At 42.5% G+C, this 16,743-nt stretch overlaps 1 protein-coding gene across 1 annotated transcript; it reads right to left on the reverse strand.

Annotated features, from left to right (window-relative positions):
• Positions 1–404: 404 nt before the first annotated feature.
• On the reverse strand, positions 405–14,541 carry LOC149466284 (uncharacterized). Its single transcript, XM_089672976.1, has 8 exons — positions 14,307–14,541; positions 11,593–11,738; positions 8,076–8,228; positions 7,866–7,989; positions 7,539–7,636; positions 7,339–7,447; positions 6,754–6,855; positions 405–4,428 (listed from the first exon to the last, which is right to left on the reverse strand). The coding sequence occupies exons 2-8, from the start codon at positions 11,668–11,670 to the stop codon at positions 3,698–3,700; spliced, it is 1,395 nt and encodes a 464-aa protein (XP_089529102.1). The 5' UTR covers positions 11,671–11,738; positions 14,307–14,541; the 3' UTR covers positions 405–3,697.
• Between the last annotated feature and the right edge of the window lie 2,202 nt (positions 14,542–16,743).

Raw genomic sequence — 16,743 nt, forward strand, 5'->3', positions numbered from 1 at the left:
TCTCTTAGTAAAAGCAGCACATAATCCACACATTCCACACTGGTAGGCACACATTTAACCCCTTGATCGCCCTCTATGTTAACCCCTTCACAGCCAGTGTCATTAGTACAGTGACAGCATTATCTCTGATCACTGTATTAATGTCACTGGTGATGTCAGTGGCAGTTAGTCAATTACCATCCAGAGTCAGTTACTGTCAGATTTCCTACCGCATTTTCACAGTCTCATTACAAGTTGCTGATCACCACCATTAGGAGTATAAAAAAAAAAATTCCAGTATGTATATCCCATCGTTTGCAGACGCTGCAATTTTCACGCAAACCAATTAATATACACTTATTGTGATTTTTTTTATCAGAGACGTGTAGCAGAATACATTTTGGCCTAAATTTATGAAGAAAATGTGATTTTTTATAAATATTTATTGGATATATTTTATAGCAGAAATTAAAACATTTTTTTTTACCAAAATATTGCAAAAAAAAGCAAAACAAAAAAAAACTGTAGTAATCAAATACCACCAAAAGAAAGCTTTATTTGTGTGAAAAAAATTATATAAATTTTGTTTGGGTACAGCGTTGCATGACCGCTCAAATACCAGCGAAAGTAGTGCAGTGCCGAATAGCAAAAAAATGGCCAAAAAAAGGGGTAAAATCTTCCGTAGCTCAAGTGGTTAGTAAATGTTGGAAAGTGGTTAAAATTTCCTTGGTTACTTTCTTTCTCCTGCATGGGCGTTGGATTTCTCCCTGATCTGCCTGTGCTGAGGCGCTGCGGAAAATCAAAGTCCTACGTTTCTCCATGAGATGATCTGCCCAACGATCCATCCACCCATCCATCTTTTTGATCGCATCTACCTGATATACTTACTTACCTACCCACATGGGAGAAAAATATATTTGAAATATTCTTCCCAAATATATTGGCATACAGTATATTTGAAATGCTACAATTTTGGCCAGACTCAATATATTAAAAAATAAAATAAATATATATATATATATATATATATATATATATATATACTGCATGTTGAAATGCGCTTTTTATATATTACAAAATATATGAAAAATATTTTTAAAAATATATATTTTTGAAATATATTCTTCAGATTTTTTTTAACATATAAAAAAGTCATTTTAACATATATTTTTACATATATTTGTAAATGCATTCCAAAGATGTAGATTTGTATTTTTAAAGACATACAGTATATTTGAAATGTATTTTTAAAAATATTTTTCATATATTTTGTAATAAAAAATGCATTTCAACATGCAGTATATATAAATGTATTTATTGAAATATATTTTTAAATATATAGAATATGGCCAAAATTGTAGTATTTCAAATATATGCCAATATATTTGGGAAGAATATTTTTAAAATATATTTCAAATATATTTTTCTTCCATATGGGGTGGGAGGGGCAGCAACCCTGGATGCAATGGTTTGCTGTAGGGATGGGGGCCAGGGGCGGTCTGACCATTTGGAAACTGCCCGAGGGCCCAAGGTCAGTAGGGGGCCCCATGAGATGCCCCTGGTACCTTTTTCATAGGCTTTTTTGAGTTTGGGCAAGGACATAGGGGCCCCATGATCCCTTATTTCCCGAGGGCCCCCTGATGGGGGCACCATCTTTCTGTTACAAGGAACAGGAGTAGTGACAGTGATTTTTACCAAGGTGCCCCAAGCTTGCACATTATGAACCCGGGGGGGGCGCAGTTTGACATCCTTGCTCTGGGTGCCGGATGGCCGGTGATACCCCGCCAGCACTCAGCGATCCCCAAGTATCACTGACGGGGAGAGACCTGTATGTAAGCAATAGAGATCTCTCCCGTCAGCTCCTGCACACTGCTTTGTATGGCTCTGTATAGCACAGCCATACAAAGCAGCGTGCAGGAGCAGTAAACACACACACAGCACACAGTAAAACAACACACAGTTAACCCTTTGATCGCCCCAGATGTTAACCTCTTCCTGTCTAGTGCCATTAGTACAGTGTCAGCGCTTTTTATTAGCACTGATCACTGCATTGGTGTCACTGAGGATGTCAGTGACACCAAGTCAGTTCCCCCCACCAGTGTCAGAATTCCTGCTGCAGTCCCGCTATAAGTCGCTTATTTTATATATAATATACATATATATATATATATGTATATTATATATGAAATCCCAGTATCTATACCGCCATTTGTAGACGCTATAACTTTTACGTAAACCAATTAATTTACACGTATTGGGATTTTTTTTTTTCAGCAAAGACATGTTGCAGAATACATTTTGGCCGAAATTTATGACGCAATTTGATTTTTTAAATTTTTTCAATGGGCATGTTTAATATCAAAAAAGTCAAAACTATTGTTTTTTTTTCTCAAAATTGTCGGTCTGTTTGTATAGCGCAAAAAAAAAAAAAACGCACAGGCGATCAAATACCACAGAAAGAAAGCTCAATTTGTGGGAAAAAAGGGATACATTTAATTTGGGTGCAGCGTTGCATGAGTGCATAATTGTCAGTTAAAGTAATGCAGCGCTGTATCGCAAAACTATACAGATCTCTCCCGTCAGCACCAGCATGCTGCTTTGTATTGCTCTGCATTACTAGTATAAAAAAAGTTTTAAAAAAAAATCCAGTATATATATCGCCATTTGTAAACGCTATAACTTTTACGTAAACCAATTAATTAATTAATTTACACGTATTGGGATTTTTTTTCTAGCAAAGACATGGAGCAGAATACATTTTGGCCTAAATTTATGACGAAATTTGATTTTTTAAATTTTTTTCTAGACATGTTTTACAGAAAAATTCGAAAATATCTTTTTTTTTCAAATTTTTTTGTTTATAGTGCAAAAAATAAAAACCGCACAGGTGATCAAACACCACTGAAAGAAAGCTCTAATTATGGGAAGAAAAGTCATAATTTAATTTGGGTGCAGCGTTGCACGACCGCGCAGTTGTCAGCACTGTATCACAAAATATGGCCTGGTCAGGAAGGGGGGGAAATCCTCTGAAGGGCAAGTGTTTAAAAGTGAAAGTAAAAGAAAAATACCAAATTTTGGGTTGCCCCCAGAAAAGTAATAGAAGGGAAAATCTTCCAATGAGGACACTAAATCTGGTGACCTGGGGCGGGCGGCGGTCTCCAAGGAATTCCCTTAATTTGCAGGGATCTCCTCCCACTTCCTCTTTGGCTATGGGACAGGAAGTGAAGGGAAATCTCTCCAATGGGACACAGAAAAAAATCTGATGGGGGTTATGACCCTCTCTTGCTCTATCCAAAATAAAAATAAATGAGAAAAAAAAATGAAAAAAAAAAAAAAAGTTTTGCCTAAAATTCTACTTTAATTAAAAACAGACACCTGCTTTCCAAATGATACAATACTAAACATGGATCCAACAAAAAAAAATTATACAAGCTATTTCAGCCTTGGTAATAAAAAATTAGATGCTGAAAAGAGAAAAAAAAACATCCTATCAATGATAATGAATATTAAAAATGGCAAAAAAAATGGTGTGGTTTTGGTTTAGCTTGACGCTGCTAAAGCAAGCACAACGTGGACGTGTGTGGTTACTAGCGACTTCGTTGCAATTCAAAACTGTCCGCTTCCTCAAAGTGAAAAACGGAAGACCACCGATGTGAATGATTTGATGTGCAACAGGCAGTTCTATTTCAGTAAACAGTTTCCCGCACTTCGAACGTGTTTACGGCTTCTCTCCCATGTGAGTTCTCTGATGTTCAAGAAGACTGGCTTTCCGGGTAAAACTCTTCCCGCACACCAAGCAAGAGTACGGTTTCACCCCTGTGTGAGTCCTCTGGTGTATCATAAGGTGGTCCCTCCGGGTAAAACATTTCCCGCACTCCGTACACGAAAATGGCTTCTCCCCAGTGTGGGTTCTCTGGTGTTTAATAAGAGTCGAATTAAGTGAAAAGCATCTCCCGCATTCAGAACACGAGAATGGCTTCTCCCCCGTGTGGACTATTTTGTGTCTGTTGAGAGTTGAATTGAATGAAAAGCTCTTTCCGCATTCAGAACATGAGTACGGCTTTACCCCTGTGTGCGTTCGTTCGTGTAAAGGAAGATATCCTACCTGGGTAAAACATTTCCCGCACACAGAACATGAATATGGCTTCTCCGCCGTGTGAGGCATCTGGTGAGATCCAGATCTTGCCCTCTGGGCAAAACAATGCCCACCTATGGAACACGGGAATGGTTCACCCACCCTGTGATCTGGACGATGGGCGACGGAAGGCAAGTGATCAGTGAAACTCCTCCCGTACGTAGAGGGATCTGACAACAGATCTGCACTGTAAGGTATTGAATGGCGGAGTGCAACAATGGGATTTTCTTCTGAAGAGTCATAGGTCATGTGATTTGCCATTTCTGGAGAGATCATTGGCTGCTTCTCTGTATCACTCACTTGATCTTGTTGATCTGGAGGTAAAAATTTATGTTTTTAAACTCTGAAATAAACAGTTAATGCATTGACAAAACGCTACGGGCTCATTCACATGGGTGCCCATCCCTGCCAAGCATGCACAGCTTTTTGCGTACTTTTTTTTTTTTTAACTTATAAACTAGGTAGGAACTGGCTGTACAGACTTCCCTGCACAGATGAGGTTGACAGGTACACAGGAATGAGTTCAAGGACCTGGACGCACATTTGGGTCCCTGCACCCATATCTGCATAACTGACAAATTCAGCTGTGAAGGGGAGTCTGTAGAATCAATGGATTACATTCCCTTCCCACATGGAAGAAAAATATATTTGAAATACTACAATTTAGGCCGTATTCAATATATTTCAAAATAGATTTCAATAAATAATTAAATATACAGTATATATATATATATATATATAGTATGTTGAAATGCATTTTTATTACAAAATATATGAAAAATATTTTTAAAAATACATTTTCAAACTTACTGTATGTCTTTAAAAATACATTTAATCTACATTTTTCGAATGCATGTAAAAATAACTTTTTTTATATGTTAAGAAAAATCTGGAGTATATTTAAAAAATATATTTTTCAAAATATTTTGTAATATTTAAAAAACACTTTTCAACATGCAGTATGTACCGTATATATTTAGATATACATATATATATATATATTCTACCCACATGGAAGAAAAATATATTTGAAATATATTTTAAGAATATTCTTCCCAAATATATTGACATATATTTGAAATACTACAATTTTGGCCGTATTCAGTATATTTCAAAATGTATTGCAATAAATAAATACATTAAAATTGGAGCTGTGAGTTTTCTGGAGCTGTCTCTGAATGGTGTGTGATCTTAACTGGCCGGTGGAGGCTAATAAACATGTTTTTATGAATCTTGGAAAATGTGAGTGGCCTGGTATTTGTTTTTACATGCTTTATGGTCATTAGCAATATTACACTATATGCAATATTTTCCCTTTGGCACAACAGTGGAGCTGGAAGGATCATCATAGCTCTGTATGGTGGAATGGAGGTCTGGAGGCTATAGAGGGGGTGTAGGATCCCTGAAAGTCCTAAAAGGCCTACTATTCACCATTATCTGGTGAGTGCGGTTTATGTCGGTTTGCACTGGTGGATGGTGGAAGCATATATCACAGAAGAATATTTCTTTGTCAAAGCACTGTGAAGTCTGGGAGGAAGGATTTTGAATTTATATTTTTGAGTTGTTGTGGACACTATTATATATATAATAATATATTTTTTTTTTTTGGACACTATATTATATATCTACAATATATTTATTTGGTTTAGGTATTCTTTTGCGCTGTTTTATATTTTTGTCTAGTGCTGTATATGAATGATGACACTGATTATTTTAATAAAAAAAAATCTAAGTACTTTTTTCCTAATCAATATAAATCTGTCACATAACCCAGCTCTTTCCCAGCCTGTCTGCAGGGACACAGTGGCAGGAGGAGCTTCTACTCCTCTGTTGCTGGTCACGTGTTCAAAATTAAAAACAAAAAAAAAAGCATCTGGGATACAGAGTAAAAATAAATAATATCAATAAACTGTTTTAAACAGTCATAAAAATATATACTGTATTTGAAATTAAATCAGTATTATTTTGTGGAAATCACATGGTGTGGGCAGATTTCTGCCAGTCACAGGCTGTGGCACGCCCCAGAAGTGTGTGTCTTAGAATAGGAGGGAGGTGAAGCCTCTATCAATCAAGAGTTATTATCCCAACCCCCATCGTTTTAGCTGGTTAGTGGGCATAGGGCAGAGGGAGGGAGTGGGCTGTCATTTGCCACTCTGTATACGCCCACATGTGTGACTTTATAGTTACATGGGCTGCTCAGATGTGATAGGGAGGAAATGCTCATTAGAGAAACTTGCTAAAAACTGAGCATGTGCAGAGCTGCCAACACTGCTCTGCAAAAATCCCAGATGCACTGGAGACATGGACAGCAGGGGGAGATAGAGAGCAGCAGGATCAACCAGGTTTTTTTTGCAGAATACAGAAAACAAACCTCAAAGTGACGGAGTGAGTATGAACAGCACGTAACACGGCATTTATTGATAGTTTATGATGTGGGTTTAGAGACACTAAAGATTATTGGGGGATGGCACGATTCTTCAATTGGACTGAATCTTCCACTTACTCACATGATGAAACTTAATTCATTCTCAATGTATTTGCGTACATTCTTGAAGTCTTAAGCTGAATTTGCTAAATTAATGTACTGGTGTAAGACAAAGGAAAAACAAATGAACGCCATATGCAATGTTTATTCTCACCTGCACCAATCACAATAGGGATTTCCTCCTCTTCAATTTTCACATAATCTATGCTTCCTTCCTCCTCCTCAACTTTGACCTCTGTCTGAGTGTCTCCGGGGTCTGTGAATAAAGATGAGAGTGAAGCCCCCTGTACTGAGATGCATGAGAGACCCCAGAGAGTGTGTGTGGGGGGAGACTGGTCACGTCTCAATGACATGATGTGAGGAGAGGCGGAGTCTAATAGAGGCTGATGGCTCCTGACCCCCCCACTGGGCACATACTGTCCCCCCATTACTGTCTACTGACAGAGGAGGGGGGAGAAGAAGAGATGGTTGTAGTGACTGAACAAGGAGGATCTGGGACTCTTCTCTGGATTTAGTGTTTATTCCTCACCTGGGCTGATCTCTGGGGGGATCTTCTCCTCCTTACATGGCTTATAGCTGGAGTCTACTGGAGGCTGATGGCTCCTGACCCCCCCACTGGGCACACACTGTCCCCCCATTACTGTCTACTGACAAAGGAGGGGGGAGAAGAAGAGATTGTTGTAGTGACTGAACAAGGAGGATCTGGGACTCTTCTCTGGATTTAGTGTTTATTCCTCACCTGTGCTGATCTCTGGAAGGATCTCCTCCTCCTTACACGGCTCATAGCCCTTCACATATACCACATCCTCATCCATATCTTGAGTTTTATATCCAGTTAGGCATCCTTCCTACGTAATCAACAACAAAGAAGAATGTCATTCAACTTCCCAGGCTGGGATTGGATGCCAGCTACATTTTCGCCAACTAAAATTCATCTACCTGATAGTTCTGAGGGATCTCCTGATGTTCCTGTGTGGAGTCCCGGGAATAGAGGGGGCTGGGAAATCTCTCTGGGGTATTTCTGTTACTGGATCCATCTGTAGGAAACATACACACTGACTGAATACATTGTTTCTATGTCTTTATATCATAGGATGTGTGTATCTAGGTGGATCCTCAATACAAGAAATGAAAGTCTCCTCTTACCCAGTGATGTGAGGGGCGGCCGGTTCTCCATCATGACGTCCTTCTACAGATCCTTGTGTCCTTCTATATACTCCCACTCCTCTATTGTTTCTATGACTTTATATCAAAGTCTTCTCTTACCCTGTAATGTGAGGGGCGGCCGGTTCTCCATCATTTCATCCTCATATGGACCCTTGTGGCTTTCTAGATACTCCCATCCTTCCATGGAAAAATAAATAGTGCCATCCTGACACCTTGTAGGAACCTGACACACACAATATTACAGTCACCATCCAGACACATCCCTTGTCTGTTACTGGAGAATGTCCCAGAATTCCCGGCACCTCTCACCTCTCCAGTCAGCAGCTCAATGATCTCACTGGTGACCTCTTGTACCTTCTTGTTCTTTCTCAGAGAGTGAGATGGGGGCTGTACAGTGCTACGCTGGGTCTTCACCAAATTCGATGCCACTAAACCATCAGAGAACTTGAACGCCACATAATTCTATATTGAAAGCAGAAATACGAGATAATGCCACCACTCAAACCACAGTAAACATCTTCAATGCATTCAAAATAAATGGACCCTGTGGCATTCCTCACTTTTACGTTCTGTAAATCTTTGTTGGATCTTCAGCTAATGACAGATCCACCTTTACCGTTCCGGAAAGCGCTCCAACTAAAGCACTTTTTGCAAATCTGGGGAAAGCGGACTCTTTCACCTCCTGAGTTTGAAAAGTTATGTGCTTCATCCTCCCCGGTTCGACATGGCCCGTCCTTTATCCTATAAGCAACTTTCTCGCCTTCTGGACCAAGTGGATTCTCCCTATATGGCGAAGTGGGAATCTGACCTGGGCTTCTTGGAAAAGCAGTAGACACGCACGTTGTGTTTGGCCCACACTGCATCTCGTTCCAGCTCTTTACAAGAAACAGGCTTCAAAATATTAACTCGCTGGTACCGGGCCTCTATGATCCTACGCAAAATTGTTCCAAGCCCACCTTCCCTAGGCTGGCACTGGTCCTAGCATGAGGGCACATATCTCCATAGGTTCTGGAGTTGTGCGGTTCTAAAACCCTTTTGGGAGAAGGTTTGTGACCTCATATCTAAACACACTGACATTCAATCAAAAAGGCAAAAAAACAATAGAATGGGACTTTTGAGATACACCATTAAACATTAAAATTCAGTTTTATTTAATCCATATATAAAAAACTGACCTTTTTACATCAATTTCTCTAAAATTGTTACAACAGTTTAGTATAATAAAACATATATATCACTTATAAGAAGCATCGAATTCAAAGAGTAATATATCAGAAGCTGGCATGACGCGCTTCTTGGACAAGGTCCACTTCTTCAGGAGCCAATCTATACATCAACATTTTAAGAAATAACAGTGATAAAGATGAATACAATTGAATCATTAATAATCAATATCACATTGGATGGTTCTAAAAAAATTGGCCTAAAGCACCCGGGGGGGGGGGGGGGAGAGAAAAAGGAAGGGCAGGGAAGGAGGAAAAAGGTGTGTGCAAAGAAACAAACAGAGGGCGCACGGGCCAGTGCATTACCTTCTTCTAAAAAGGAGATTTATTGAATAAAAAGTAGTATACTCGCAAAAGAATAAAATCAAAGGCACATCACGAAAATAGACATCACACAGTTTGGCTCTGAGGAAGAAGTTCTGCCTCGAAACGTGTCCGAATTTGGAGGCCTACAGTCCCCCAATGCCACAAAAAAGCCCGGTTAAAAATATGCCTGACAACACCTTGACATGCCTAACCGGGCATAAAACATATATATATATATATATATATATATATATATAAAACAAGATATATGAAAAATATTTTTAAAATATATACTTTTTAAATATATTCTTCAGATTTTTTTTATATATACTGTGTCTTTAAAAATACAAATCTGCATTTTTGGAATGCCTTTACAAATATATGTCAAAATATGTGTTAAAATGACTTTTTTATATGTTAAAGAAAATCAGAAGGATATATTTAAAAATATATATTTTTAAAAATATATATTTTTTTAAATATATTGTTCAGATTTTTTTTTAAAAAGTAATTTTAACATATATTTTTACATTTATTTGAAAATGCATTCCAAAAATGTAGATTAAATGCATTTTTAAAGACATACAGTATATTTGAAAATGTATTCTTGAAAATATTTTTCATATATATTGTAATAAAAATGCAGTGTGTGTGTGTATATATATATATTGAATATGGCCAAAATTGTAGTATTTAAAATATATGGCAATATATTTGGGAAGAATGTTTTTAAAATATATTTCAAATATATTTTTCTTCCATGTGGGACAGGGCTTGCACTACTGCAGGGTGTGGCACTCTCAGATCGGGTTCTGGAGTTTGAAGGCTTTACAATGTCCTAGGTGGGATAAAGCCTTCAATCCTGTGTCCAGGTCTTGCTGGAAGACCTGTGTTCATTATAAGCCAGGCCTGAGCATAGCTCAAGGCTCCCATGTGGAGACAGAGCCAAGTCAAAATAGAGCTGTGTCCTCCATCCAGGAATGACCTGTGTTGCTGCCAAGAACCTGCACCCCATGTTGGGGGTAGTCTTTGCCCACAGGGCTGGGATAGTCAGGACTTGAGTCTGGAGGGACTGAGAAAGCTGAGACAACCAGCGAGTCCAGAGGACTAGAGATAGTCTCCGAAAAGTGAGGAGCTCAGGTGTCAGGAGAACCCTTATTCAGAGACCAAAAATTGGCCCATTCAGCAAGGTGCTTCAACTAAAAGCTGTGCGAGCCAGGTGGCTCGGTATTTTCTGTTGTTTTATTCCTGGAAAAGAACCCCTGCGTGAGCAACTGTATCTGTGGACTTTTCTTTTGCTGAAGAAAAGTGGGCCAGCCAGCCCTTAAACCACACGTTCGGACTGACGCGACTCATTAAAAATGCTCACCACCGCTAAGTTTAACCACTTGAGCTTCGGAAGATTTACCCCCTTCGTGACCAGGCCATTTTTTTTCTTGCTCTTCGGTACTGTGCTTCTTAAAACTGTGGTCATGCAACATTGTTCCCAATGAAATTTCTATAATTTTTGTTCACACAAAATAGAGCTTTCTTTTGGTGGTATTTGATCACCGCTGGGTTTTTAAAAAAAGTTTTGCAATATAATCGAAAAAAAGAATATGTTAAAAAAAAATTTTGATTTTAAAAAACGATATATCCACAGTTGATCCAATTTGCTCCTGCAGGGAAAAAATTCCTTCCTGATCCCCCGAGAGGCAATCGGATATTCCCTGGATCAACTTTATCTATAAATGTTATATCCAGTTATATTCTGTGTATCTAATGGTGGCCATCAGCAACTTACAGTGGGTCTGCGATAGTGCAGCTGGCAATCTGACTAACTGACACTGGGAGGGGACCAACTAACTGACACTGACATCTCCAGTGACACTAATACAGTGATAATATTATACACTGTCACTGTACTAATGACACTGGCTGGGAAGGGGTTAACATCTAGAGCAATCAAGGGGTTAAATCTGTGCCTAACAATGTTTACTGTTTTACTAAGCAACGTGCTGGTTTTTACTCCCTGCTTTGCAGGAAGAAAAAAAATCAGGCACATCGCTGCTGTCTGAAGAGAGCCCTGTGTTGTTTGCCAACACAGGGCTCTCTTCTGTCATTGGCCGGGACCCACTGATCGGCTTGTGCTGCAGCGAACGACCCAGACCCCGAAGAAAGCCGCAACGTACAGGTATGTCATTGTGCCTGTACCAGCCAATCTGCCGGGTCGGCAATCGGCTAATCACTCCATATGACACTAGGTACATACAACGGATGCAATGAGAAATTACATGAGCTCCCAGAATCCTCCTAACCTCTCCGGTGAGCAGGTAGATGATCTCCAGGGTGAGGTTTAATATCCTCTTGGTCATGTGACTCCGGTCTGTCTCCATCCTCAGTCAGTTGACCTTCTCACAGGTGTTTCCTCATAAACTGTATTTAGCGTGTTAGGTCCCAATGGCTGCACAGGGAAATAAAAGCCGGGAATCAGAGTCAGGTGTCTGTACCGTAGGACAGCGCTTTTCAACCTATTTCCACTCAAGGCACCCTTTAGAACTCTCCCGGGGCACTCCAGTCTGAGGGCTCATTCACTGAGTGTCTGAGCATGCGCTTTTTTTGCGTGTTCGCCCACGTCGCACTTTTGTAATGTTCAGTGATCTTAGGTTGTAATTCTTCTCCCTCCAAATCCCCCTTTCTAGCACAAACCCCCACCGAATCCCCTCACCTAGAACAACAACCCCCCCCCCTAAATCCCTCCTCCAAGAACAACACCCCCCCAAATCCCTCCTCCTAGCACAACAAAACTCCCCCCACCAAATCCCTCCCCCCAAATCCCTCATCCTAGAACCCCCCCAACACCAACCCCCACCAAATTCCTCCTTCTAGCACCCCCCCCAATACTTCCTCTTAGCACAAACCACCCAAATCCCTCCTCCTAGAACAACAACCCCCCCACCCCCAAATTCCTCCTCCTAGCACAACAACCCCCACCAAATCCCTCCCTATAGCACAACAACCCCCCCACCACCACCACCAAGTCCCTCCTTCTAGAACAACCCCCCCCCCAAAATTCCTCCTCCTGGCACAAACCCCCCCCCCAATCCATTTCTCCAAGCACAACCCCCCCCCCCCAAATCATCCCCCCTAGCACAACCCCCCCCAATACGTCCTCCTAGCACAAACTACCAAAATCCCCCCTTCTAGCACAAATTACCCTGTTCCCAAATCCTCACTTCTAGTACAAGCCAGGCTCCAACCCCCCCCCCCCCCCATCCCCTCTCCTAGAAACTACCCCCTCTAATCCCCCCTCCTAACCCAAATCCCCCCACCAAATCCCTCCTCCAAGCTCAACCCCCCAAATTCTTCCTCCGTGCACAAATCCCCCCCCCACAAATCTCCACTCCTAGTACAACAGCCCCCCACCTCCAATCCCTCCTCTAAGCACAACCCCCCCCCCCCCCCAAATCCCCTCTCTTAGCAAAACCCTTCCCCCAAAATTCCTCCTCCTAGTACAAATCCCCTTGCTCCCAAATCCCAACTCCTAGTACAAACCCTGCTCTAACCCCCCTCTCCTAGCACAACACCCTCAAATCCCCCCTCTAACACAAATCCCCCGCCAAATACCAAATCCCTCCTCCAAGCACAACCCTCTCCAAGCACAAATGTGGGTTGTGCTCAATCCCCTCAAGTCCCTCCCATGTCCCCCCTCATAGCACAGCCCCCTCAAATCTCCCCTCTAACACAAATACACCACAAAATACCAAATCCCTCCTCCAAGCACAACTCCCTACCCCAGCACAAATGTGGGCTGTGCTCAATCCCCTCAAGTCCCCCTCCATATCCCTCCTTTTAGCATAACCCCCCCCCCCAAATCCTCCCATCCTAGTACAAATCCCCATACTCCCAAATCTCAACTCCTAGTAAAACCCTGCTCCAACCCACCCTTCACCCCTATCCTAGCACAACCTCCTCAAATCCCCCCACCTAACACAAGTCCCCCCCACCAAATCCCTCCTCCAGGCACAACCCCCCCCCCCTCCATCCCCCCTCCTAGCACAAACCCCCCTGTTCCCAAATCTCCCCTGGCACAAACACCGCTCCAACTCTCTCCCCCCATCCCCTCTCCCAGCACAATCCCCTCAAAGCCCCCCTCTTAGCACCACCCCCACCAAACCCCCCCCTCTTAGCACTACCCCCACCAAATGCCCCCTCTTAGCACCACCTTCACCAAATCCCCCCTCCTAGCACAAATATGGGCTGTGCTAAATCCCCACGTCTTACTCCATGGGAAAACCCGAATAGCAGAATTAGGGGGAGCACACCACATAGGTCAACCACATCCGCTGTTAGGCTAACAGAGGCTTTAGCTACAATCCCTTGGCACTGACGCGTTTCACCCTGGGTGAAACGCGCCAGTGAGCATATTCAAGATGCGAGGACTGTAGCTGAAACCTCAGTTCGTTTTTCAACAGATGTGGTTGATCTATGTGGCGTGAGCTCCCTAATTTTTCTATTGGGGTTGTCGGCGGCAATATGTTTCTATACATCATGGCGGTATACATTGATCCCACCCACCCGCTATAGCCCCCTTCCCAGATAAAATGATAACGATGAGAAGTTCTTGTTTTGCAGAGCCCCTCAGCAGAGATGGATAACATGGGCAAAAAAAATCTCTGCGGATTTGATGACACAATGGCGCCAATGTCATAAATGAGGTCGTAGTCTGTTGCCGCCATGGGAGGCTTTAACTGAGACCGCCTTGTGTACTGGAGTGTGTCTGTATGTTGCGTTTTGCCGTTCAATGGCATGCCACAGCGCCATGTGTACAAGAATCAGTTATAAATCCCCTCTGTAATTATATTTATCTATAAAGACCCCAATACACCAAAGGGGACTAATCCCCCCCCAGTGCAGAGCCTGTTGACCCCTGACTCTAGAGGGCACATGACCTGACCCACAACATGACCACCAGCCCTCCCTGAGTACTGGGACCCGCTTCTCCCATAACAAGATATTACCTTCTCCTTACCTGGCCACACACTCCATAGGTTCCCTCCCCCACCAGGAGGATTACAGTAGCACTGCAGCTCCTCCTCTGGGCTACAACAAAAAGGCCGCTATTGCTCACAATGTACGATTACTTGACTCTATTTCGAGCGGAATCCACTTAGTCTTGGTTAGTAGTGTATTCCGAATCTTATTTACACCGCAGTAACTCTGGTATACTGAAACTAATCGGTGAACAGGCTAATGGAGGAACTGTAGGCTCTACAACAAAATGGCCGCCGTCCCTCATTCACTGAGGACACGTCTTCCTCTATCTCGCCAGACGGTCGCCCTCTAGTGGCGGATCTGGCTCCCTACTGGAATAAACGGTTCTCTGTCACTGGCTGTCCTCTGGACAATTGGCCCATCACCCAGCGGGGCGTTACTATGGCAACCCTTGGAACGCACATAGCTGGAGTGGGGGGGATGGAGCCACAGGGCGGAAGTGATGATGGAGAGAAAAGAGGCAGTTAGTAAAGTCTGTTTTTTTTAACTTGTACCTATTGGCCTTGGCAGAAATGGCGACATTTCGGCATTGATATTGAAAATATGACTGATCATGCCTAAAATCTGTCTTTTATGGAAGGATAGTGATGCGGGGTGACACCATCAAGTCCTGCAAATATTTTTCATAGTGTAGCGGGGTGCGGACTATCTCTCACGTGTTCTCCGCAGCCACGCTGTCACAGGGGAGAGGCACAGCCGTGGGCTGCATGTTTTAGAGCTCACTTGTTCCTCTTCTTCCTCTGTCAGGAGCGGAGCAGCTGTGACAGGGAGTGAGGCTCTGTGTTCCCCCGCTGACCCCCCTTCTCTGGTCAGCAGTGTGGAGATCAAAGACACACAGTGCTGACTGTAATAATATGCAGTAACCTGTAGCAACCAATAGGTGAGTGGTAATGATGTGCGGTAACTAGCAACCAATGGGTGAGAGGTAATGAAGTGCAGTAACCTCTAGCAACCAATAGGTGAGCGGTAATGATGTGCAGTAACCTCTAACAACCAGTAGGTGAGTGGTAATGATGTGCAGTAACCTCTAGCAACCAATATGTGAGTGGTAATGAAGTGCAGTAACCTCCAGCAACCAATAGGTAAGGGGTAATGATGTGCAGTAACCTCTAGCAACCAATAGGTGAGGGGTAATGATGTGCAGTAACCTCTAGCAACCAGTAGGTGAGCGGTAATGATGTGCAGTAACCTCTAGCAACCAATAGGTGAGCGGTCATGATGTGCAGTAACCTCTAGCAACCAATAGGTGAGTGGTAATGATGTGCAGTAACTAGCAACCAATGGGTGAGTGGTAATGAAGTGCAGTAACCTCTAGCAACCAATGGGTGAGCGGTAATGATGTGCAGTAACCTCTAGCAACTAGTAGGTGAGTGGTAATGATGTGCAGTAACCTCTAGCAACCAATGGGTGAGGGGTAATGATGTGCAGTAACCTCTAGCAACCAGTAGGTGATTGGTAATGATGTTCAGTAACCTCTAGCAACCAATGGGTGAGCGGTAATGATGTGCAGTAACCTCTAGCAACCAGTAGGTGGGTAATGATGTGCAGTAACGTCTAGCAACCAATAGGTGAGCGGTAATGATGTGCAGTAACCTCTAGCAACCAGTAGGTGAGTGGTAATGATGTGCAGTAACCTCTAGCAACCAATAGGTGAGTGGTAATGATGTGCAATAACTAGCAAATATGAACAAAGAATATCCCTCTATAGTGGGTTCTTGTCTCAATCCTGAGCACCAAGTGTCATTTCTGTCTGCTGCCTTGTTCCTCTGCTATCTGCATTCTGATAAGTTTTCCTGACACCAAGAGAAAAATGGTGACGGGAGGGACCTCCAGTAAATTGACAGACTTAGCTCTGTTCCTGTGTGCTGTGTGAATGGAGGGTGTGTCTCTTCTCTCCAATCAGCTCTCAGAGGTCTCCTCCATGAGTTCTGCAGTGTGTCATTTCAGCTCTCTGCCCCCTTTCTGAATTCTCAGACAGAGGTTTATAAATTCAGCAGGTGGAACGGATGTAGAGAAGTGGGGATTGCCGATAAACAGGTACAACTTATGTAGGAGACCTTGTTTCATCTCTGTGTATCACCTGAGGCCGGTCATCTCAATGGGAATATATAAGGGTTTACAACCACTTTAAGATGGCCTTACACTGAGTGAATTTCAGCCAGTGAACCAGCAGAAATTTGCTTTATGGGTGGCCCTATCAGCACGCTCCCGCCCAACATCCTCCCACCATTCATCCTGGAGGTGCAATCCTAACACCATGTTCTCTGCAGTTTTTCCCATTCTGTCCTTGATCTTGTCTCCTGGTGAGGTTCAAGGACAACTTAGGCCAGCAATACATTGTACTAGGGGGCTAAATTCAGGTAAGGGTTGGTTGCCCCTTGTTCTCGGGTGAGCTTTTTATATATGTACCCATT

This window comes from Staurois parvus, unplaced genomic scaffold (assembly GCF_062004578.1).
Source record: "Staurois parvus isolate SC_StPar_1 unplaced genomic scaffold, SC_StPar_1.0 ptg000132l, whole genome shotgun sequence".
NCBI lineage: Eukaryota > Metazoa > Chordata > Amphibia > Anura > Ranidae > Staurois > Staurois parvus.